We start from the raw sequence: 24,941 nt of genomic DNA on the forward strand, positions 1-24,941 counted from the left end.
AAACAAATACGTGTAAGCTGGTTGCCTAAATTCTTCCCATAAGTTCTGTCAGCGTTTCTTGCTGTGTTTGGCTTGGCTCACCTCCAGATGTGCTCTAGCTTCACACCAAGATCACGCTGGTTCGTCTGCCTGGCTTCTGCAAAGATCATAAAAACAGCTTGGGAATAATCTAACCAGAAGGTTAAAGGGCCAGCGATCATTCTGAAAGCATTCATGCTTGCATAGTCGCTGTCACTGAGAAGCTGGTGCCTGGGTTTCTTGTTTTGTTTTAAAATTTGACTTCTAAACAAGCTAAACGGTTAAGGTTTTTGCCTCTATTCTGCCAGCCCTTTTTGCACCAGGGTCAGTGAACAGGTTCCTAGTTGTGCCATCTCTTCTTAGCACTCCAAATCCATGCTTCATCAGAAGTGAAATTATTTCTTCCCTTACAGAGGAGAGGGATAGTTTTGAATCCTGGTGTTTGCTTTCTTTGTATTAGAATCAATCCCTCCCCTCTCCCCAAAATTAGATCCCTTTCTCTCTGTCTTTGAAGGGGGGAAAGTATTGGCTGTTTCACACCACCCTCACAAGTTGTAAATCTTCTAAGGATTTCTCGTATCATGTGGTATGCCATCACATCATGGCAAATGCAGAATCAGAGCAACAGATCACAAATCAGCATAGCAGCGATTCAGAAGTATTGCACGCTGCTCTGATATTTTATGATACAGAAATTGCAAAGTCTTCCAAATTGGTTTTTTGTGCGTGAGTGTATTCCATAACATGTCTTTGACACAACAATAGTGCAACAACAACAACAACAACAACAATAAAATAATAATAAAATAATAAAAAGCACAGCATAAATGGATGGATTTACACTGGACCGTCCACACATCATTTTGCTCTATTATTTGTTCTAAGATGCTTCCCCAATGCTGCGTCATTATTGCTGTCTTGAGGGACGAAAAGTAAACCAAGACATTTGTGGTACAAAAAAAAATTTGTGGGATTTCAGTAGGATATTATGGGGATATACACTAATTAGAAATGGAACAGTATTTCCACTTTGAAATTTTGTAGCCACAGAAAGTATTGAAAGCAAGAACATATATAACCACCCCAGTACCATCACGAGCACAAATCATCATGAATGCACAATAAAAATCATATCTGAGGAGCTCTAAATAGATAGTGTAAGCATATACCTTACATATTGCTTTTTTAATTTTTAAGGGGGGAAGAGCTAATATCTAGGCGCCTGAATCTGCCTTTACTTTTCACCAAGCAATGAATACAGTGGACCAGATTCAACTAAGCAGTTGTCCTGGCAGAAGCAAGCACAATGAGTTCTGCTCGCGCATCAGGACTTTTCCCGCTCTTCCCCTCATCCTCCCCAAATCGTATTGGGAGAATTGGGAAAACTCCTAGAACAGTATACAGTGGGAGGAAAAGGGAGGTCATTTTGTCTGGCAAGCTTGCACTGACGGAACAATCACCTTAGCGCAACTTGTTGAACTGTATATCTAGTCAAGTTAACTTTGAAAAACAGAGGTGTAAACTTGCCTGGAGGCCACAGTCTTTGACCTGGAGCCTCTGTGCTCCCTAATCCCAAATATACAGAGGCTGGCTGTGGCTCCATAGTTTGTAGTGGGGGAAAATGCATTCTGTACATGCTCTGAGGCATAAGAACCTCTTTAAGGTTACCAGATCTTTTTCAATGAATCTGGGGACACTTTTCAACTTCAATGGATTTTGTATGGGGACTGGTTTGTAAATCCGGAGACTGTCCCCAGGAAACGGGGACGTCTGGTAACCTTACTTTAGATATTAAGGAGAAAATGTGGTACACCCTTAAGTGTTGATATTCCTGCATTGCAGGGGGTTAGACTAGATGACCCTCACAGTCCCTTCCAGCTCTGCAGTAATATGATTCTAACTGTTCCATTTGAAGCTTCAGGGTCAAGTTCTAACATGTCAAAATCTCCCTGCATTTGCAAAGCATTTCAGGATAAAGGCCAAGCTTAGTGCCTTCTCTGGTGTGCTAGCTTTCCAAGTAACCTGCTAGCTTGACACGAGGCAGTTTCAAACAACTCCACTTGTATGCATTCAGAGATTGTCATTGTTCCATGAGAAGACTGTACCACGTGCCATCCCTCGGCACTTAAATCCACTCACAAGGTCTGCCGCTGAAACAAGGGCACGATATTAAAAGAAAGCAATTATAGCATAATTCCTTTTTTTTTCCTTCCTGGGCTTTTGCTTTGCTTTTGCTTAATGGCTTTAGAACAGTCATTCAGGAGTAGCCTTGAGGTCATGCCTTTCTCCGTCTGGCAACAAAGAGTTATGGAAAATAACTTTTATAAGAAGGAAAGAATGTACTCAACCATTTCCCCCCCCCCCAAGGGTGCCTCAGAATTGGACCCACGCAAACTGCAAATATATGGAGCAGGGTTCGCCTTCCCTCCTCCTAGCCAAGGAGAGAAGCTAATGTTTCAGAAGGGGCAGGGTAAAGAATACAAAGACGTCATAATCGTAACAGCAACATTTATTTCACCAAGCGTACACCAAACGTACAGTGGGACTGATGTTTTAAAAAGCAACAACAACTACAGGCCCGTTGAGTTCTCTAGACCAGTATCCTGTTTCTAACAGGGAGTAGCTAAATACTTCTATAAGAACATGAAAGAGCCAAACCTCTGTTGGTTCCCAGGATGGAGGTAGGTAGAAGTGGCCTCTGCTCTGCTCTTCACTACAGGTGTTTGAGCATAGTTTATTTTTCAGAAATATACTAGTGCATCTGCCAAAAGTGTACCATGTGAGGCTGCCCTAGGCTTGGACTCTATGGATTATTCCATGGTCCAGGGACTCCTTTGCTGCCTATGTGTTTAACAAAATGCAGTTACACAACATACGAGGTGCCAGAATGCCCTGTCTAGCTTGGTCCTCAAATGCTGAGGTTTGAGTTTTAATATATACAGTCGTATTTTGGTGGTCGAACGCCCTGGAATTCGGACGTTTTGGCTTCCGAACGCGCAAACCCGGAAGTGATTATTCCGGTTTGCAAACGTTCTTTGGGAACCCGAATGTATGACGGGGCTTCTGCAGCTTCTGATTGGCTGCAGGAGCTTCATGCAGCCAATCATAAGCTGCGATTTGGTTTTCAAATGTTTTGGAAGTAGAACGGACTTCCAGAACGGATTCCGTTCAACTTCCAAGGTACGGCTGTACATCCGTAATGCAAAGGGAGAAGATTGTCAGAAGGGAATCTTAACTATTGCAAGGCTCAAGCCCCCTTTCAGTCTAGTTCTTGGGTTACAATGGGGTGTTCATCATTGCTAAAACTAATAATCTGGGAGACTTCAGCTGCCATCCTAAGCACATCTGCCACCCTCTTTGCGTGTGACTTCACACATGCACTGAACATATGTAGAGGAGAGCTGGACCCTGCTGCCCTGGCTGCACCCTCCCAACATCCAAATGTTGAGCTGGGCATAGCCATAAGGAGCACCTACATGCATGCACCCTTAAACTCTTTTTGCCTTTCTTGTGTGCAGATGTAGGTAGGGTTGGAGGTGGGGCAGGGCTAGCCATGCACAGCCCCACCTTCCTCCAGCATAGACCTGGCAACGTGTACAAAGGAGGCTTAGCTCTCAAGCAGATATGTTTAGGGCAGGAGAGTCAGGATGGACACACAATTTGGGTGCAGGCCAACTGAGCATCTTCTACTTTCTCTTTTCCCTTGCCGTCCCTAGTTCTGGACACGGCAGGCCAAGAAGAATTCAGCGCAATGAGGGAGCAGTACATGAGGACGGGGGATGGATTCCTCATAGTCTACTCAGTCACAGATAAAGCCAGCTTCGAGCATGTGGACAGGTTCCACCAGCTCATCCTCCGAGTCAAAGACAGGTGAGTGCATTTGAGCAGCAAGTACTCTGAACTCCCATGGATTCTTTTGAGGAGTAAAAATGTCGGAGCCCTCCCTCGAGAGACTTAACTTTTTTGTATGGCTCTCGACTGAGTGGACATTGAATTGATTTGCATCCTTACCTCCTACATTTTTTATGACTTTATATTTTTATGACCCATCCTTTAACCCATTAGTTATATTTATCTGCATGTTGCCAGAATATTTAAAATATCTGCATGTTGCTCTATGGAGATTTTTTAATGAACAGCATTGGTGTTTCTGATGTGGTCATTCAAAACCAGATTTTCTCTAGCCCGGGTCTCTTGTAACAATAAGATGTCATACCCAGTTATAAAATCTTTGAAAGTGACATCCTCAGTTTTATGCTGCCAGCCTGTGTGTAAAGTATGCTTGTTGACATGTTACATTGAACACAGGTACATTTGGGGGTGTGGCAGAGCTGCTGGAGGGAGCAAGGGAGAGAAATGTTCCCTTCAGTGAGTTTCCTTAAGTTGCCTTTGAATCCACATTCCCCAGTCTCCCAGCAGGGACATGCCTCATCCCACATTGTTCAGGGGTGCCTACTCACCCTCCAGATAAGCTTTTGGGGGGGTTACGGGTGACTGCAAATGCAGGGAGGAAGAATGGAAACTATTTCCTCCTTGAATGTAAATTGCCGTCCCAGCATCCAGTCCACTGACTTGTTGTCCTATTTTCTGTGGATTGTTTTTATGTGTACTGCTTAGAAATTTGAATAATTAAGCGGTATATAAACATCATCAATAAATAACATTTATAACTTGAGCAGTCAGTCCATACATTCAGCTCCTAGTTGCTGACAATGACCAAGAAGAGTAATTAAGCAGTGTCCTTGCATGTGTGAACCAGGCCAAAGCTCAGATTTCTAGACTGGTTTTAGGTGTCCACTGCAAGTACATTTGCTATTAACATTTGCTATTTAATGCACCAGCAAAAGATAAGAAAAGCCTTGGTAGATCACCATGGCATTCATTCTTGATTTGACTCAAGCTCTGTTCTTCAGTTAAGCAGCAAGTGCTTTGGTTTGTGGTTTCTGTCTTCTTCAGATACTAGAAATAATGTGACACCCAAGAAGCAGGGAGTTTTTGTACTGATGTTCTCTCTTGATTCGCTTCTTCCAGGGAATCTTTTCCAATGATTCTGGTGGCCAACAAAGTAGACTTAATGCATTTGCGGAAAATCACCCGGGAGCAAGGAAAGGAAATGGCAGCAAAGCACAATGTAAGTATTTTGGTTTCTTTCCATGATGTTTTCTTTGACCATTCAGTGACCTGTAAGAGCCTATGGCCTATTGGAAGTACATAGGTTATAGTGGGCAAAAAACCCACTATATTTTGCATGACTAGGTTGACTGTTTGCATGTACATGTGCCCATTTGTACACCAAACCCACCAAGTATCTGTCTTTTCTGGAATATATGAATATATTTATTTCAGAAATTTCTATGGTGTCTTCACCAAAAATTTCCACAAGGTGGCTTTAAAAAAATAAGGTACAGTGGTACCTCGGGTTACAAATGCCTCAGGTTACAGACTCCTCTAACCCAGAAGTAGTACCTCGGGTTAAGAACTTTACCTCAGGAAATCGCTTGCCAGCAGCTCGGCAGCAGCAGGAGGCCCCATTAGCTAAAGTGGTACCTCGGGTTAAGAATGGTTTCAGGTTAAGAACGGACCTCCGGAACGAATTAAGTTCATAACCAGAGGTACCACTGTACTATAAAGACATTGTCTGTGTTCTAAAAATATACTATCATTGCTTGGGCTACATCAGCAGCAAATTTCTATATTTCATATGAATGCTTTTGAATATCCCTTTTCCATGGTCTTCTGTTCTGCTATGTGCTACTGTATTTTATTTGATTATGTTGTGACCCACACTGGGATGTTACAGGATGAAGTGTGGTTTAAAAATGAAGTAGTAATAATAATATGGATCTCCTTGTAAGTACATATGTATTTTGCAGACAGCCATTCCTTCTCCCCAGGAAACTCTGGGAACTGTAATTTTGAGAGGGACGGCAAAGCTCTCTCCAAACTACCCATTCCCAAGTTTCTTTACATGAGACTATGTCAGTTAAACTGGTATAAAACTGATGCAAGGTTATAGTGCAACTATGCCACTAGAGAGCACCTTTGTCAAGTCATTTTCTGCCATGGAATAGCGTACAAAATGTAGCAGAAGAAACCCTGGAACATGTAACCCACCCTCTTCTTGTCCTCATTATCAAGTATCAGTGTGACAAGCTCTTTAATCTTTCTGAGCTTCTAGTTATTCAAACTGTCTTCAGGCAGATTGGGAAAATAAAAATGAAACTCTATATTCGGTGCAAGCCACCTTCCCTCTTTGTTATAATGGAATCCCTACTATGCAATCAAATGTTTTCTTTCTTGTGAATCATTACATAAAACCATTTCCCCAATAATATACATATTTAAGAGTTACTGGGCCTTTATTTTCCAGATTCCATATATAGAAACCAGTGCAAAGGATCCCCCATTGAATGTTGACAAAGCCTTCCATGATCTTGTTCGAGTAATCAGGTGAGCCATCATCCTGTTGAGTTGGCCAAATACTGACATGGTTTGCAAGGGTTTAATGAATCTATCATCCACATGCTAGAAGCAAGAGCTAGTTCATATCTCACTGCCAGTTTTAATATAATGCAAGGTTTACATATATATTTCAGCACACAAATGACCATCTTGGTAGCATAATACTTATCCCAGATCAGTTGTGGAACCATTTGTTCTCTCTATCACAGATGGTCCACATGATCAACTCAAATGGCCCATGTGAGCTTGGTCAGCCTTGAGTTCTGATGACATGATGTCATCTAAGCTCAACATGCCCCTTCCAGCTCAGGCCATTGTATCACCTGATCCTTGAAGGTTGATGCCTTCTGAGATGGTCTATGGCGGTGACGTTCAAACTTTCTTCTCTTTGAAAACTGGGAGGGGAAAATTCTTTGCTAGGTAATTTGGGGCAGGTCCTAAGATCCATGCTTAGTGTTCATTGGGTATTATCCAATCATCTTAAGCCTCCAATCAAACTTACTTTGCTCCTGGAACATTCTTCTACAGCTGCACCCTGATGAGTAATGGTGGGCAAAGTGCCTTTCAAGGAAGAGGACTCTTATGCTTGAAACCGTAGAGAAGTTTCAAATAAGCTCCAGGTTTTTTCAGAACCCGGCTTAGAACCACTAGCTCAGGGTAATTGTCCATTTCTAAGACGAGAGGTGCTTAGCTCCAATCTAGCCTGAAAGCCCTCGGACTGGGTATGGGTGCTTAGCTGGGGGAATGAGAAACCAGCTAGGTAGTACAGCCCCTGAGAACGTTCTCTGGAATAGAAGAGACTCCTCAGAACTGGAAATACCTGCTTTGAATCTCATATGAATCTCATATGCAAGTGGTCCAATGTAACATGAACCCATATTCTGCCACATACAAAATTAGGAAAGTCCAGTTGGCTTTTATGTAAACAAAAGTCTAAAAGATGGGCTTAACGTGCCTCTCTTCTCAACTTTGCCAGTTAACTTGGAAGTTTCCATTACTCTTACTTGTATTACAGTGTCTGGTTTTCCTCTATATCTTATTTTGGCAAAAGTCCAAAAGCACTAGATGTCTTTGTCCATTTATTTAGCTGCCGAGTTGTTTTGCTCGCCCATCGAGTGGAAAAAGCACTGCCAGTTCAAGTTGAGAACCCACTGTGGTGGAATGGATGAACCATCAATCTGTCCTGTCTAAACTGGGATTATATTTCCAGTTTGGCTGCAGATTTTCTTCAAGGGGGTTTGTTTGCTGAATTTCTACACAACCTGCCTACTAAAGCTGCAATACTATAATACTTACCTGGGTATAAGCCCCACTGAACTGGCATGAGTATGAATCTGCTGAAAAATAACTCCACCTGGAAAATGTGCTTCCATGGAAATGGTCACTTTTACTAGATTTCATGTACAAGAGAGTTGGAAAACATGTTGTGTGATGCCTCTCCCCTCCCCCTGCCTCAGTTGAGCTGAGGATATAGGCCTGCAGAAACGCTGCCATTATCATGGCCATTTTTCCAAGCAGTGTAGAGAAAAGGAGAAATACGTGGCGCTTCCTTCTTCCTTGCAGTCATATCTTTTGCTGATTTATGCCTGTTTCTCAGGAAAGCAGGTGCCACTACCCACTCATCCTAGATCATCTCCTTTGGCAGCAGAAATAGGGAGTGGGTGGTGAGGAGAAGTCGCTTTGGGAGGACAGATGCAAGCTGGAATTGTGCCATGTTGTTTTCAAATCATTTTCCTCATTAGTAAAGCTGGCACTGAGAAGAATCCCTCAGAGCTGAGCTGGTGCAGCCCCCGTGGTTTAAATCTTGCGTCAAGGACAGGCGCACGCACGGCACTGTGGCAAATTGGGCAACATCTGGTTCTGCCCAAAGAATCTTCATCTTTGGCGAAGCATCTGGTTGCTCTGGTTTTCCATTTGCTAATTGTCTTCTAGGGGTCGGCAAAATTTTCAGCAGAGGGCCAGTCCACTGTCCCTCAGACTTTGTGGGGGGCTGGACTATATTGGGGGGGTGGGAATGAATGAATTACTATGCACACTAGGCAGGCCCCACAAATAACCCACAGGTGCATTTTAAAAGGACACATTCCATGCAAGAGCACCAGGCAAGGCCATACAGTATTGTAGTTGATAAAAATTAAAATTATTATTTTTTCTTACCTGAACTGATGATTGTCATTGTTTGGATGGGGGGGGGGTCCTTGCCTGGGTTTGGTGCTGCATTGCAGCCTGCTGGGTCTCCTGCTGCTGGCACCTCTTCCGCACTTTAGGGGTGGGATGGGGGCCCTCCCGCTAGCAGCGGAGGCCAAATTGCAGCAGCCGCAGCAGCGGCGGAGTGAGCTCTGAACTGTGGGATGGTCTCCAGAGGCCTTTCCCACAGTCCAGAGCTTTCCCGCCAGCAGCGGAGGCCAGATCACTGCCACACAGCCAGCGGGGAGAGCTCTGGACTGCCCACAGGAGCACCAGGGCGGCGGCTGGAAGTTGAGTGGCGCGCAAGGGCTGGCTCTGCAGAGGGGCTGCTTAAAATGGTGCCCAGCCAGCTCAACCCAGCTCCCTTCCTCCTCTAGGCAGGGGGGGGGGGGAAGCCAGGAGGAGGGAGGGAGGAGGCACCACCGTGGTGTGTGTGAGGGTGGGGGGGAAATGGCGCAGCCCAAACAGAATCCCCACGGACAGTCTGCAAGCAATTGGGCCTGATCCGGTCCTCAGGCCTTAGTTCTAGGGCATCACTGCTGTTGGAGTTGATCTGGTGGAGAATGGATCTATGATGCATTTTCATGAGGATCTTTAAAAAAAATGGCAAACTGCTGAAGAAATTAAGATTGAATCTAAGACTGGAATAATGGTAAACCAAGAGAGACCGAAATGGACAGATTCATCCATTCCTAACTTGTGAGTGAGAATGCCATCAGTGCCAGATTTACATTCATATAGTAAACCTGAAGCAAGCATCGCTTTTGATCTCCTTGTATGAAAATACCTGTGACAGTTCTGCCCCATTTTGCCACAATGCTGTGTGTGTTTCTGTGTCTGATACAGAACTGAAAGCCTTCCTGTTTTACCATTCCACCTTTGTATTTTTACAGGTAGAATCCACACTACTTAACCCTTATACAATGATGGTACCTGCTTACCTTATTCCTTTGAATTCTGCTGCCACCATTAAATAAATTCTAAATACTCCCCTGTTCACATATCACTGCACACCCACACACAGTAGCTGGGTCCAGGCACAGGACTGAGGGCACTTCCAGAGGACCTGCTTATTGAGCAATCAGCTTGATTTGCTAGCAGGGAGATTAGGTGACATTGCGTCAAAGCAAGTATTATCCCACAATTTCCACTCCGTTTTCCCGACACTTACTTTATTGCCAAAAGTCTGACATTCTGGGGAAGCAGGCGTATTGCACAAGACTTCTCAGTCAACTATAACTTTGCAACAGGAATTTCTGCTATGTGCTTGAATCCTACCCAAAATTAGTAGCAGTCTGGGAGCACCCTAACAGACTGGGAGACTTAGAATCATAGAATTTTAGAGTTGGGAGGGACCCAATGGTCATCTAGTCCAACCCCCTGCAATGCAGGAATCTCAGCTAAAGCATCCCTGACACATGGCCATCCAACCTCTGCTTAAAAACCTCCAAGGAAGGAGAGTCCACAACCTCTCATAAGTGGCTGTTCCACTGCTGAACAGCTCTTACTGTCAGAAAGTTTTTTCGAATGTTTAGTCTGAATCTCCTTTCTTGCAACTTGAAGCCATTGGTTTGAGTCCTACCCTCCAGAATTTTAAATTTTAATTTAAAATTCAAACAAGTTATTAAAACTTGTTTAGAATGTCATATAACAGGCTTGTCTGCAAGTTAGGTGTTTAACGATACTTTGAAATTATCTTCAAAATAAGACCAACTAAGTTAGTTCTTGGTATGAGCTTTCGTGTGCATGCACACTTCTTCAGATACACGTGCATGCACACAAAAGCTCATACCAAGAACTAACTTAGTTGGTCTTTAAGGTGCTACTGGAAGGATTTTTTTTTTTGTTTTGACTATGGCAGACCAACACGGCTACCTATCTGTAATTCAAAATAAGAGTGACTTCTAAAGGAATCTATTTCTTTGTCCTTTTTCCATTTGTTTGTTTTTACTAATACCCCTTTTGTTCACAGGCTTTCCAGAGGGCTTTAACCTAAAAGTCTTCCTTCTGGTTAGGGTTCTCTTACACACACACACACACACACACACACACACACCCCAAACTCACAAGACACAGTTACTAAAGAGGTGACTATGTGTCAGACAGTTTCTTTGCACACTGGCAACTCAAGATCACCTATACATTTTATTTCTCAGGCCTTGAGAGTAAACTGCAATTCTTTTCTTCTCATGCAGTTAACCAGTTACAAGCCAAACCATTTTTATAGCAGCACAACATAAACTTGCTTAACTTGGGCATCATAAGGGTTGCGTACACACTATTCAAAGCGCATGTCCTCCCCGCCTAGAAGAATTCTTGGCATTCTGGTTTGTGAATGGTTGCTAGGAGTTGCAACTCAGTAAACTACAGGGCCCATAATTCGTGGGGGGGGGGAGAGAGAATGTGCTTCAAATGAGCTTTAAAGGTATAGTGTGTATACAGCCAATATTTCTGCAAAAAAGGACTGGGAGCCTCCCAGCCCATATGTGAATGACGTTGTGCAGATTTCATGGAATCAGAATGTGGGTGACCATTAATTCCATTCTGCACTGAAAATAAAATGCTATAAATATTATCTTCCTCATTTTCATTGTGACTCATAAGAAATTCTGCACATTCAATTGGAATTTCATAGGGATGATGTGGCACCTGTCACTAACATGCTCTGCCGTGTCCTTAAAGACAGGTAGCTGATTTTATCCAGTGAGGAAAAAACACGTTGACAAAGAAGTAAGTTCCATTAGGTCCAATAGGACATGCTTCCTAATAAGTATGTTTTAAATAGAAAGATCGGTTGCAAACTTAGGTAATAAGGAGACCTGCTGTTCTTTGTTTATTTCTTTGCTTTCTGTGAAGCAATGCTGATTTTTAAGCCTCTCTCTTTCTTTGAATATCCCTGAAGCTGGCAGTCTCCCTAACTGCCCATCAGAGCAGTTTAAAAGGGCAACCTTTTCTTTTTAATGCTGTGTTTTGCAGTGTCCTCAACTCTGAGCTGGCCAAGTCACTTTGCACCCTATGTTGTGCATGACCCATTCCCCATCCATCCATGTAGCATTAGCTATAAAGTAAGATCCTTTCCCTCAACTGCCTTCCTATCCATTAATCCAGGGGTGGCGAACTCCCAAGAGACTGTGATCTACTCACAGAATTAAAAACTGGCAGTGATCTACCCCCTTTTGGAGGGTTCAGGGCAAAGATGTTGAGCTTTTTTTAGGTAGAAAGGGGGACAGCCACTCACCAACAGATCGCTGGGGAAACAAACAGCCTTGCTGAGTAAACTCAGTCTTCAGTTCTGCAGAATTCTATTTTACTCTAAGGAAAGGGACCCAGCAATCAACCACAACCAACCAAACAGCATGGGGATCTACCAGTAGACTGTGATCAACCTGTTGGGCATCCCTTCATTAATCCATCTAAAAATGGATTTCTGTGCTGCCTTCCCGTCTTCATTAACTGTAGGCCGTTAACTGGAATGGGACATCTGGCATTTGTATATGTCCATTATGCCACACTGACCCATTCAGCCAGGAAAGATAACCCAGCCTTGCCTTGCAGTTGTGTTCTCTAGGAAGCTCTGCTAGAATGGAGGCTTTATATGCCTGCCAGCCCCAGTTTTGCACAGAGGAGGCAGCATAGACTCTGCTTCTCCAGCATACAAGCTTTTCAGTCATTGCAAGACTCTTCCGGCTTTTCCTGGCTGGCAGAGAAGGGATGTGAGATAGAAGGGAGGATTCAGTGGAAGGGAAAAGCTTGAGAAATGCTGCTGCTCTTGGTGTTACACCTAAACGACATGACACACACTTCAGAACCAGAGCCACAGCCATGCCACACCATAGTGACATTTTCTTCTGCCCTTTCAACAAAATTCTATGCAGAAAATACTTACGTTGGCACCTTTCTGCATTCACTGATTTGTACCAAGTCCTATGGGAGGAAATGGCAAAGGTCTACCTTGAGCTGGAAATGGAGGGGGCTATAGATCAGCGACAGAGGGCATCCTTGGAATGGGTGAAGCAAAGAAACCTGTAGCCCTCCAGAAGCTGTTGAACTTCCATCAACTCCAGCCCAATGTTCAAGGATGAGGAGAGCAACATTCAGTGGCCTGCTGGTTCCCCATCCTGGGGCCAAAGTCTCTTGTTCTTGAGACCAGGGCTGGGTAGAGGAGCCCATCTCTCAACTCACCACATTAGATGCTGTGGGCTTGCAGCCACTAGATGAGACTACCAGCTCCTTTATTTTAAGAACACACCTTTTCTATGACATGAATTTTCTCGGCTGTCAGAGTTCAAGACTAGGGACAGAAAATAGTTTTTGAGGGAAATGAAAGTAGTGTGACACCTCTGCTCACAACAGGTTTTGAAAGAATAGCAGGAAGGGTGGTGCAACATAACTATGGCAACCCCATAACTCCTGACCCCAGCATAGCTGCAGCTTACCTGAATGGAGAGCTGCAGGCCACGAATGCCAGATTGGCTCTGTTGGTATGTCCATGCAGCCCCACCCAAACCACTGCTCTGCCCCACCCGAGTTCTGTTCAAGTAAGCTGTTGAGAGGGTAGCTCCTCTGTTGGACATCAGTCACTATTGCATACAGGTCATGTGCCTCTTTCTACCAACTTTAAAATAAAAATAAAAATCCAAAGCCACTTCAGAAGGTTGTGAGATCTAGGGGAGAAACAGTGAAGGGGAAGAAGGGATTGATCCACCATCCTCTTCTTTTTTTCACTCTAGGAAATCCATCTCTGTTCCTTGGGAGAAGGAGAGCGAAATAGCTGGGGTCAGAAGGTGGTGCTCAAATACAAAAGATTAAGCAGATGCTATGACAATTTTTCTTTTTCAAGAGACCAAGTGCACAGAGCAAGCCATGCCCACTTTTTACACCGAGCGAATTTAGCCACAGCAAGGTCCCCAGTTCAGTCAGGCTCTAATTAGTAGAGTACTTAGCATAATGATTAAAATCTGCTCTCCCTTCAGGGCACAACTCTGTACCAGCTGTTAGGGAGGGAAGTCTGCTTCGCTCCAAGGGCCTCGGAATGCTGGAGACAGAGGAAAGAATTCAGCATCGCACTCTTATGATCATTCCATCAGCTCAAGTATTTCTGCTTGCCAGATGTAAAGATCTCCCCCGCTGTGCAGTTCTGGGGGTTCTCCTTGTGGAGGTGGAAAATAGATCTGACCCACGTGTGGGTAATTAACAAAAAGAATTGGCTGGGCATCTAGATTCAAAACAGAGGGCCCCAGAGCCCCCAGCATAGTTAAAAACACTATTAGAATTAACCCTCAACATAGTGTGTAATGTAGGTCATCAAACCCTTTTGCATATCCCACTTAGTCTTCCTTAAAATGCTTGCCCCCTCTCTCTACCACTCTAGCAATGAACACACCACACCTTGTTAAGTAAGTTTAAAATTTTTACTTACTAAATCCAAGGGTCTGATTCAAGCATTGTTCCATGCTGCAGCAAGAAGAACATTGGTAGATTGCTCTTGGGTGCAAAATACACACTATAGATTCAAACATGTGGTCTGAACGTTGATTGATTACATGGCACAGAGAAAGAAAGTAAAGGAAGAGAAGCAGCTTTACTTCCTCCTTCATGGAGGTAAGGGGGCATGACCTAGTAGTTGTGTCTAGGAAGAGGCTCCTCTATGTTAACTGCACTTGCGCATAGTTATGTTTGACTGCAATTACCCACACTCCTGACCCTTCAGAGTGGATTTGGAGGAGAAGGAAAGTGCTATTGGACTAGTGGGAGCCCTACTGTTTGCACACCCTGTTAATTGAAAGCTCAAGACCTAACTCAATGTACACACACATACAGGTATGCGTAGCAAAACCCTGTCTACCATTTTTTTTAAAGAGGGGGAAAGCTGCTGCTGTGACCACACCATACATCTAAAGTGCATTCAAGGCACATTCTGCCCTTCAAACAAAGAATCCCTGGGAGCTGTAGTTTACATCTCACAGAACTACAGCTCCCAGCATCTTTAGCAAACTACCATTCCCAGGATTCTTAGGCTGGGGAGTTGGAAGTATTCTTTAAATATATGATCTGCATGTACCCTTCTTCAAGAGAGATCAGGGAAGCAGGAGGGATGTGTGAGTTGCTTATCTTTTTCTACATTCACCACTTCTTCTTATCATCATCATTAGGACCAATAAGTCTTTTTGATGAACTGTAAACTCAAAGAAACTTACAATTCACTGATCTAAACCCACACCCACTTGCTATGCCAATGGCGCAGATCCAAACACATGTTACTTTGTGTGAAAGAAATCCTTCTGTCCTGAAAGCCTGTTTCTTTTCTTTCCTGTCCAGGCAACAGGTCCCAGAGAAAAGTCAGAAGAAGAAGAGGAAGACCAAGTGGCGTGGGGACCGAGCAACCACCTCCCACAAACTGCAGTGTGTGATTTTGTGACTGTCTCTTCTATCTTTCTCTCAATCCATTCCAACTTGAACCTAATTTGAAATTCAAAAAGAGGAAGCGGGGAGAAGAATCCAGCCTTGAAGCCCTGTGCCACCTAACTGCAACGTAATGTTTCGAGAACGGCAATCCTTGCACGGAAGGACTCGACGGGGAGCAGAATCTCAAAGGCATTTTTGAAGCTCAGCCAAAAGGCTGCTTGAAAAACGGCACAGGGTGGTTTTATTAAGAAAAAGGAAGGAAAAAAAGCACCCCCAAAGCAGGGGGCAAACTACTAGGACTTGGGAGTATTTGTGAACATTCACCATCACGGCAATCTTTTGTTTTGTAATGGAGACACAGTGTTCTCGGTTATACTTGCACACATTTCTGGGCACAGCCCGTTTCTATACAGTCATGAATGATTCCATTTTGTACAGTTGTTTGGGGTGGGGGGAGGTGACTGGCAGTCAGAACTTCCTTGCTCAGCAAGTGTGGAGTGAGGAAGAAACAGCAGGCTCTGTGTGTGTGTGTGTGTGTGTGTGTGTGTTCTTGCACTGTACACTCCCAGAAGTACTTGGCTATGCAGCCAAACTGCAGTTTCATATGAAATTGCATAGATTTGAAGGGAGAAAATGAATTCCAGCTGCTCTGGGGACTCCAGACATTGTGTCAGATCCTGGAGGGCAGCCAGCTCTCCGTCTGTAAAATGCCAGCGAAAGAGGACGTAGGGGTTTGTTTGTTTGTTGTCATTGTCCTCCTTGTTAATCCCAGTTTGGGGAGGGGGGCTGCATTTCTGTTAGCAAACTGCCATGAGGGGGGGGGGAGGAGAAAAGCAGTCGTTTTGCTAATCCTGACAATATTTAAATTAAAACGTTATTTACAAAATAATAAGAGTACGATTGGTTTTAAGAGAGAAACTTTATACTGATGCAAATTGAATACAGTTGTGTGCCTATGCATTTTGGTGTTGAAAGGTGAGGGGTGAGGCTCAGTTCAGATTATTAATTCCTTTGCCTTGCCTTTCATTGATGAAGTCAAATAGTTTTGAGTTTTATTAATTGATCAATGTTTACATACCAGCGTTCCTCCAAGGAGGTCCAAGTAACACACAGGGTTCTTCTCCTTCCTATTTTTATCTTCCCAAGAACCCTGTAGGGTAAGATTGAGAGACAGTGGCTTTGTTTACACTCCCATTAACTGCATTTCCAGTGCTGAGTTTTTAATCTGTGGTCACACGATGCTATCCCAAATGCGTATGTATCTTGGTACAAACTACTGCTGTTCTGCACATTGTTTTTTATTCCAACTTCACACCAACTGGAGCCCTTTAAGCAGTTCCTAATTTGTCTTTAGCCAAGGTGTGAACAGCTTTGCATAGGATAGAGACATCCCTGTCCTGTCAACCCCCAAAGTGCAGAAACGAACAGGAACAAATCTGAGAATGATGAGGCCCTGCTCATGTGAACAAGCTAGGAGTGAAAGTGTTCAAGCTTGCAACAGAGGTTCTGTGTGTGTGTGTGTGTGTGTGTGTGTGTGTGTGTGTGTGTGTGTGTGTTTATTTGGCTATGTTCGGAGCAAGAGGAAGAACAAGCAAGTGGTAGTTCCTTCGTGTGGAGAAGACAGAGAAATGCTGTTGGGTGGCAGGGAAAAAAAAGGTGAAACTGCTCAATACCTACTTTGCCTCTGTCTTCACCCAAAGGGAAAGCAATGCCCAACCTGGTGATAACAGAATAAATGATGCAAGGAGGGAGCTGCTGCCCAATATAGGAAAAGAGATAGTAAGGGAATACCTAGCTACATTAAATAAATTCAAATCTCCAGGGCCTGATGAGCTACACCCAAGGGAGGAACTTAGAACCTCTGTCTAAAATCTTTGAGAATTCTTGGAGAACAGGTGAGGTCCCTGTGGATTGGAGGTGGGCAAATGTTGTCCCTATCTTCAAAAATGGGGGGGGGGGGGAGACCCAGGTAGCTACTAGCCAGTCAGCTTGACATCAGTACGAGGAAAGGTCCTAGAACAGATAATTAACAGTCAATGAGCACTTAGAAAAGGATGCTGTGATTACAAAGTCCCAGCATGGGTTTCTCAAAAACAATTCATGCCTGACTAAGTTAATTTCTTATTTTATAGAGTAACAAGCTTGGTGGATCAGGGGAATGCTGTGGACATAGTGTATCTTAATTTCAGTAAGACTTTTGACAAAGTCCTCCATGATATTCTTAGGTGGATTTGTAGCGGGTTGATGTGACCCGAAGAATCCTGGGAACTGTTGTTTGTTCAGGGTACTGGGAATTGTAGCTCAGTGGCAGATAAAGTACAGTTCCCAAGAGGAAAACCATGTGCTTTAAAGGTGTGCAAAATATACGGTGTGGATGTGACCCATTCCAGGTTTCCTTCTCTTGCTGCCCAGTTAAAACCGCTAATCCTCCAGCCAAAAGAGCAATTAACATGCAGTGGCTATATGGAAGCCACCGTTTTTGGTCTTTGACAATTAGGGCAAGGCATTTCTAAGAGTGAGGGTCTCCTGTGCACATTTTGCATCTTAATAGCATGAGTGCCTTTTCTGCTCTCGGCAGCCCCAGCCCCTGAGCTGTGGGAACCAGCCAAAGAGTCTGGGCATACGCTTCTGGCACAGCACACCTCTTTTCTTGCCTACTTTAGACTTAAAACTGACTTTTTCCAAACAAAGACGGTGTTAAGGATGCAACACAACACCAGCAGCAACAAAAAGCAGGAAATCCAAAATGAGGGCCACTGCAACCTGTTCCAGCTCACACCATTGTAAAGAGGGAAGAAAACACAATGGTGTGAATTGGGCACCCAGCAGGATCCTCCCTTTCCTTTCTGAACTTCCTGCCTTCCATCACTGCTGACTTCCAAGACCTAGTTTCAGAGCTGAATGCTCCTCACTGCTATACATTCAAGGTTGATGCTCTCATATATATGCGCCCACAATTCCTGGTTTGACTTTGTCCCCAGAGGCGCACTCCATTGTCTTTTGAGATAGATGGATGCCAACAAAAATTCCTGGAGAAGGGTATTTTCATTTCTGACCATCCTCTTGTTCAGTTAAAAGAATCCCGAGTCCTGTGCAAAGATACTTGGTTGAGAGATAGACAGATCTGTAACAAATGGACTCTAGAATAAAATATAGGTAGGCATTTAATAACCTAATAGGCAAAGGAGAGAGCAGAGGTGAGGAGCCTGTGATCCTTCAGATGGTGCTGGACTTCAGCTGCCACCAAACCCAGCACAGCCAAGAGTCAGGGATAATGAAAATTGTGTCAAACAGCATGTAGAGAGCCACAGGTTGCCCATTCCTGAAAGGGTGTGTCTGTAGCAGCAATTTATTTACTGCTGATATTTATAATGGGGAAAGTAGTTTATGCAGCATCCCAGATAGAACTGGCTATTTCTTCATTCCCTGGTTTTCTTGCTGAAAAGTGATTCTCAGTATGTTTGCACACTAGGGATGGGTAACTTTTATTACTACTACTACTACTACTACTACTATAATTGTTATTATTATTTATATTGTGCCATCCATGTGTATTGACAACACAGAAAAGCACCCCGTTGTTGCCTGATTCCAGAATAAATCAGAATCTGTTGGCACATTTAGGGACTTGGTCAGATCAGCTGCCAGAGTCTGTGGCCTACCCAACAACTGTATAAAGATGTCAGGTATTGACACCAGTTCCGAGTATTCCTCTGCTTTACTTTATTGGTTGCTGCTTGCAGAGTTCGGGGAAATGTGAGGATGTCACATCTTGCTTCCCCTCAGTGGCGTAGCATGAGGAGACCACGGGGGCAGTTTTCCTGGGTGCAGAATTTCAGCACCCAGTGCTGCGTGCTTCCGTCGCTGGTCTCTGTTGAAAACGGCTTCTCCATGCAAACCAGGAGGCGACCTCTCCAGACAATGGAGCGACTCTTCTGCAGACACCATTAGGCAGTGCATGCATGCTCTGTCCATTTCCCACCCACTCTCCACACGGCCCCAGGCACTGGCAAACCACGCTACGCCACTGCTTCCCCCTGCCCATAAACTCCACAACTTCATGGCAGAGCAAATGCAGATCAGCAGCATCTGTGTGTCTCCACCTAGCTTGATGTTTGGATTTGAGTGGATCAGGACTGAACTCTGAAACAGTGCATGTGTGGTGTCCACAGTGAAACTGGGTATCCACTAGTATGCCTGGATTGTCCCTCCCTCAAACCCATATGCAACAGAGCATGTTGGAATGCCCATGTTTCCTTTTATGGTAGGCCATAAAGCTCCACAAATGCAAGGGCGAAGTTGTGCTGGCTCTAAGTTACTAAAGCAGTTGGGCAGTGTGTCCCTGTAAAACAGGCTTCCTCAAACTCGGCCCTCCATATGTTTTGAGACTACAATTCCCATCATCCCTGACCACTGGTCCTGCTAGCTAGGGATCATGGGAGTTGTGGGCCAAAAACATCTGGCAGCCAAGTTTGAGGAAGCCTGCTGTAAAAGAATGACATGTCTTCTGCCTAAATTGAGTTTGAATTATAAATTGGAGTCAGCGAGCGAAAGAGAGAATGTCTTTTTGGCTGCTTGAGCCAAACATTTCAAAAAACGAAGCTCCTTTTATCACATGCCCCATTCTTCACTGAACATGATCTGGATGCAGGAAGCACTCTGGAATTTCAAATAAGATGCTAACATTTTCTTTTTATTTTTGTCTGGAGATGGAAATATTGCTGGATGTGCTTTTTCACAGCAGCCCTGCTGAAAGAGTGGGTGTATTATCAAGAGCGGGTGTGGCACGTGACAAATCCTGCTGCAGCCATAAGAAAATTCCTCCTACAAGAACATTATGCACACATTGTTTACCTACATAGTCCTCTTCAGCTTTTTGCCATCTCTCTCTCTCTCTCTCTCTCTCTCTGCCTGCTCTTCTTCACCCACCTCAACTGCAATTATTAATTAATTAATTAATTAAATTCCTAGAGCACCCTTCATCCAAAGAGCACAGGGCAATTTGCAATATAAAAGCAGAAAAATACATAACATAGCAACATGCCACAAACAACAACAACCCAACCCCACCCCCAGTTTAAAAGGCCGTAGATGGTTTAATTTGCCTGGGAGAAGAGCAAAGTTTTTGCCTGGCACCTAAAGATATGTAATGAAGGCGCCAAGTGAGTCTCCCTGGTGAGAGCATTCCACAAATGGGGAGCCATAAAAGGCCCACTCTCGTGTTGCTGGCTTCCAGACCTCTCACATAGGAAGCACATGAAGAAGGGCTCAGATTAAGGTTGCAGGGTCTGGGTTGGCTCATACATACAGGGAGAGACGGTCCCTGAGGCAATGAGTGTGTCCTCCTCCTCTCCTCTCCTCTCCTCTCCTCTCCTCTCCTCTCCACCCACCCGGATGAAAAGGCTCTATAATGAGGGCTATGACATGTACCACAGCCAGCATCTATGGTTTTCTTTGTGCTATATGTGTGTGTGTGTTGCAGGCTATCTATTGCAGTGCTGGGCTTCTGTTGCATGAAGGCAAAAATAACCTAATGGAAAGGTTGCAAAGGTCACATTAACATTCTTGTAGATTGACTGAGAGTGCCGAGGTGCATCAGTCTTCTTGCTTTGGCTTTTATACACGAAAAGCCCACCTCCGCTGTTGTTTTTTTCTAAATGTTTCCTTCTGCTTTGTACTTTCTCCTCCAGCTCATCTATTTTTCCTCCCTAGTCTGCTTTTTAAGACTCCAGAAACTGCGCAGTCCCACCCCCGGTTTGCCCAAAGGGCACAAGAAAATTCAGTTCTGCTTTAATTCAGGGAGGAAAACAGGAGATTATCGGCTTGACCTCATGCCATAATAAAACCACTATATACGCAGGCACATCCTTCACATGCAGTTAAGTGTGCATTCATTTGTACTTAAGAGGATTAGTTGCTGGCATTAAATAAATAACCCATCATGAACACCCAATACATGAAATGTTAAGCATGCATCAGCTTGACATTAGCAGCAAAATTAGCAGAAGTAGTATACACAAATAATATTTCAGTTAGGTTTTATGAACTCGTGAGCAGGAGGAACTTACACTGCACACTGTACTCAACTCCAGGAGCCATTTCCATTAGCATATGCTTGAAAGCGATTTTTTAAAAATACGTATACTCAAGAGGGCATCAAGGTTAAGTGCAACCTGACACACGCTCAGCCCTAATGACAGACTGTGATGGCGTAATCGTATTTTTCCACTGGAAACAAAGGCTGCGATGCCAATGAAAAGGCCATGTGGGATAACTTTGTGTCATTAAAAGCATGGGGGAGGCAGGAGAAGGTTCCTATATGCCATTTGCCTCCTGCTGAAACACAACAGGGACATTCTTCATTTATTCCCCATTTTCTCCATGGAAAGCAAGGATGGAGAGACCTGTGAACCTTCAGATGTTGCTGGACTACAAATCCCATCATCCATAACATCTGGCCATGTTGGCTGGGGCTTGTGGGAATTAGAGTATCATGAGAGCTGGAGGGGGCCACAGAGAAGGAGTCTCAGATATTTGGGGCCTGAGTCACTTAGATATTTAAACACTAATGTGCAGACTTTGAATCAGGTCCAGAAATGAACGGACAACAAATGCAGCTGTTTTAAAACAGGAGCTAAATGGAACCCTGACCAGCAATCTGGCTGCTGCATTTTGAAACAACTGAAGTTTGTGAGTCATATTCAAGAGAAACCCAAAGTAGTGCTTTTTTTTTCAGGGTACGCAGTACCAGCGCCTCTTTTTTTGTTGTTGTTAAAAGGTGTTACACTTACCGTAACAACTTTTTGGTGAGTACAGGCACCTGTTTTCCTAGGAAAAAAGCACTGGCCCTAAGCATGGTGCATTGTAATGATCCAATCTGGAAGTTACCAGAGCATGGAATACAATGGCCAGCTCATCTCTCTCCAAAAAGGGGCATAGCTAGTGAACCAGTTGTAGCTAGAGAAAGGCATTCCTAGCCACAGAGACCACCTGACCGTGCCGAATCCAGAAGCAACCCCCAAGCTGTGAACCTTCTCCTTCCAGAGGAGTGCAAACCCACCATGAGAAGCCATCTCCCCACCTCCTGGATGTGAGACTGAGGCACACGAGTTGTGTGTTATAACACCTCTTCGTTTCACCACCTCCAAGCACTAACACCTCAATCACCTCTCCCAGGTCAAAGCTGGGTGTTCTCTGCCTATTGATGACACTTTACTCCAGATCATGGGTAGGCAAACTAAGGCCCGGAGGCCGGATCCGGCCCAATTGCCTTCTAAATCCGGCCTGCAGTCGGTCCGGGAATCAGCATGTTTTTACATGAGTAGAATGTGTGCTTTTATTTAAAATTCATCTCTGGGTTATTTGTGGGGCATAGAAATTTGTTCTTTTTCCCCCCTTCAAAATATAGTCCATCCCCCACAAGGTCTGAGGGACAGTGGACCTGCCCCCTGCTGAAAAAGTTTGCTGACCCCTGTCAGAGACCAAGCTGGAAAAGCTCATCCTTTGGAATCGCCTCTGACGATGATTAACAACCTGAGCCTCTGATAAGGCTCCAGGCACATTCCCTCATTACGCAGAGTATCCAGCAGCAGGGAAGGACAAGAAATATGAGCTACATTGCAAAGAGTTTTATTTCTAACTATGCAGACAGAAAATAAATATACATGCTCTCTCTGTGAAAGCAGAGAGCAGCTGGAACAAAGGAACAGGAAACCAGTAAACATCGTATCCGTCTCCCGTCTTCCGTGAGACTTCCAACAGTCTGGAATGTCTCTGGAATGTAAACAGAGTCTTGTGACTCCAAGCACTGCACAGTGGTATAAACAGAAACCAACAACCCCTGCTCCAGATCGACAGTTCCAGAGGCTTCATACAGCAAGGGGAACAAGACAGAACCCTGTGATAGCTCCCATGGTGCCAAACAGTAGCCTTGCACAACTGCTTACCGGAAAAGGCCCCAGAGATGGACATGGAAGCACAGAAGCACAGTGTTCCCGCCTCTCTGAGATGCTCCAGAATGATATTGTTGTCACCAGTATTGAAAGCTGCCGAGGTATCAAGGAGAATGAGCAGGCTCATGCTCCCCCTATCTCTTCTGGCAAATGTTATCAACCAGGACAACAACCAAGGCAGTTTCAATGTCATGGCCAGACCTGAAGCTGGACTGGAATGGATGCAAACAATCAGTTCCTCTGAGCATACCTAAAGCTCAACTTCTCAAGAACCTTGAGCACACAGAAAAAAGATATTTGCCACTGGACAATAGTTGTTTAAGACCCCACCATCATCAGCCTGCCCTTAGCCAGCCTCTGTGTCTGCTTTCGTATTGACAACCAGTCCAATGGCTGGAATTGCCTGCCAGCTTCTTTAGTGTTGCTCTTGCATAGAACTCTGCCGGGGAGGAAGATAGGGCAAAACTAAAATTAGCTCTGGCTGTCATTGGCTCTGCTTACTGTCTGTTTCATTGTCTTCCATCCTCCCAGTCCCAGTGGGCATCAGCCAACAGTGGGAGCCACTGTCAGATAAGGACTTCCAGGTGGAACTTCACTGTGGTTTATAATTCAGAGAGATTCCTTTCTATGAGACACTAAGTAACCATATTAAGTAAAGGGTAATGCAGGGAATCGCCTAAAGTCACATGAGACTGCTAGGAGGCAGGAAGGCTTGAGTCTTCTGGACCAATGTACAGATTACAGTTTTCTTTTTTATCAGTCCTTGTTTATAGAAACACCCCACAAAAACCCACACTCAGCAGTTTTTGTTTTAGAAATTAAGGGTATCATACATAAACACACACCCACACAACCCTCAAGAGGACTTTGTGTTATCCATGTGTAAATATGGAAAGAGAAAAAAGTGGATTGCATTCTGGCAAAGTCAAGCTGCAGATAACCAGAATGATAAGTTCAAACTGGGAGTTTTTCTGTTCCTGCCAGACGTTTTGTACAACTGGATCTTTTTGCTGGAACATTGGATTTGGCAGCCTCACCTCTCAGTCATGTACTCTCAAGCTGCGTGGACGCACTGACCAAGGAAATTGCAGCCTCAAATTACCAAGAAAACACCTGCAGGACAAGCAAATCCTATCAAACATCTCTGTAAGAGTCATGGATCTGTATATGCCATTCAATAGTACCATTAGCCACTCTGGGCCAAGCAGAACAGAATAGAATACAAATCTGCATATGTGCACAAAAAGATCTATGTAATGCCCAATCATACCCAAATCACTAAAAGGGAGGGGAAACCTCTCAGTGATTTTAAGTGGTTTATTACTAAATGAACACATCAAGATTGTTGTTGGTTTTTGTCCTTACTCAATGTCTGCCTGCCAGTTCATCTCATTTACCCAGAAGTCATCATTCCACCAGCTCCTTATCCTGTATTGCCTCCAGGACCCACTTCTAGTAGCCAGGCGTGCATCAACCTACCTTTGGCCGATTAATTGTGGCTACCCATCTTCCTGATCGATCACTGTCAATTGCCATGGGGTTCACCAGTCCTTTAGCTGTAGAGCCATCCCAGAGCCATGAATAATTCACACTGCTATAGAGCTAATTCAGCACAAAGTCTCCCCATTTCACGGGGTCTTTTCCTGCTTCTGCCAGCTAATAATGCTGGAGGGTTCAAAATAAAGAGCAGGGACCGGGACGTAAATCAAAGAGGCCATTACAGGCAACGTATATCTCATTGTGATTAAGTGGTCCCCTGATTTCTAGAGAAAGATAAGGGCCAAAGAAAAGTAGGTCCCTTGACAGCACTGGGTAATTCTTAAAGATATTCCCCAGTAACTAAAGCATTACTCAGGATAAACCTGACGTACAGATTTTAGGAGCAAAGCCATAGATCCGCCTTTATAAATGAGCTCT

At 44.2% G+C, this 24,941-nt stretch overlaps 1 protein-coding gene and 1 long non-coding RNA gene across 4 annotated transcripts in view; one reads left to right on the forward strand and one right to left on the reverse strand.

Annotated features, from left to right (window-relative positions):
* The window catches only part of MRAS (muscle RAS oncogene homolog), a 46,216-nt gene extending 30,905 nt beyond the window's left edge, over window positions 1–15,311 (forward strand). For all 3 annotated transcript variants that reach the window (XM_081886012.1, XM_081886014.1, XM_081886013.1), the window contains 4 exons: window positions 3,735–3,888; window positions 5,050–5,149; window positions 6,389–6,468; window positions 14,986–15,311. In XM_081886012.1, coding sequence (XP_081742138.1) covers window positions 3,735–3,888; window positions 5,050–5,149; window positions 6,389–6,468; window positions 14,986–15,085 — 434 coding nt within the window. In that variant the 3' untranslated portion in view covers window positions 15,086–15,311. The remainder of the gene's footprint in view (window positions 1–3,734; window positions 3,889–5,049; window positions 5,150–6,388; window positions 6,469–14,985) is intronic.
* On the reverse strand, window positions 15,312–19,335 carry LOC309355394. The gene is made up of 2 exons (XR_014162529.1): window positions 16,572–19,335; window positions 15,312–16,525 (listed from the first exon to the last, which is right to left on the reverse strand). It is a non-coding gene; the product is annotated as an uncharacterized lncRNA (long non-coding RNA).
* Window positions 19,336–24,941: the final 5,606 nt, after the last annotated feature.

This window comes from Podarcis melisellensis (genome assembly GCF_964234715.1).
Source record: "Podarcis melisellensis genome assembly, chromosome: 1".
NCBI lineage: Eukaryota > Metazoa > Chordata > Lepidosauria > Squamata > Lacertidae > Podarcis > Podarcis melisellensis.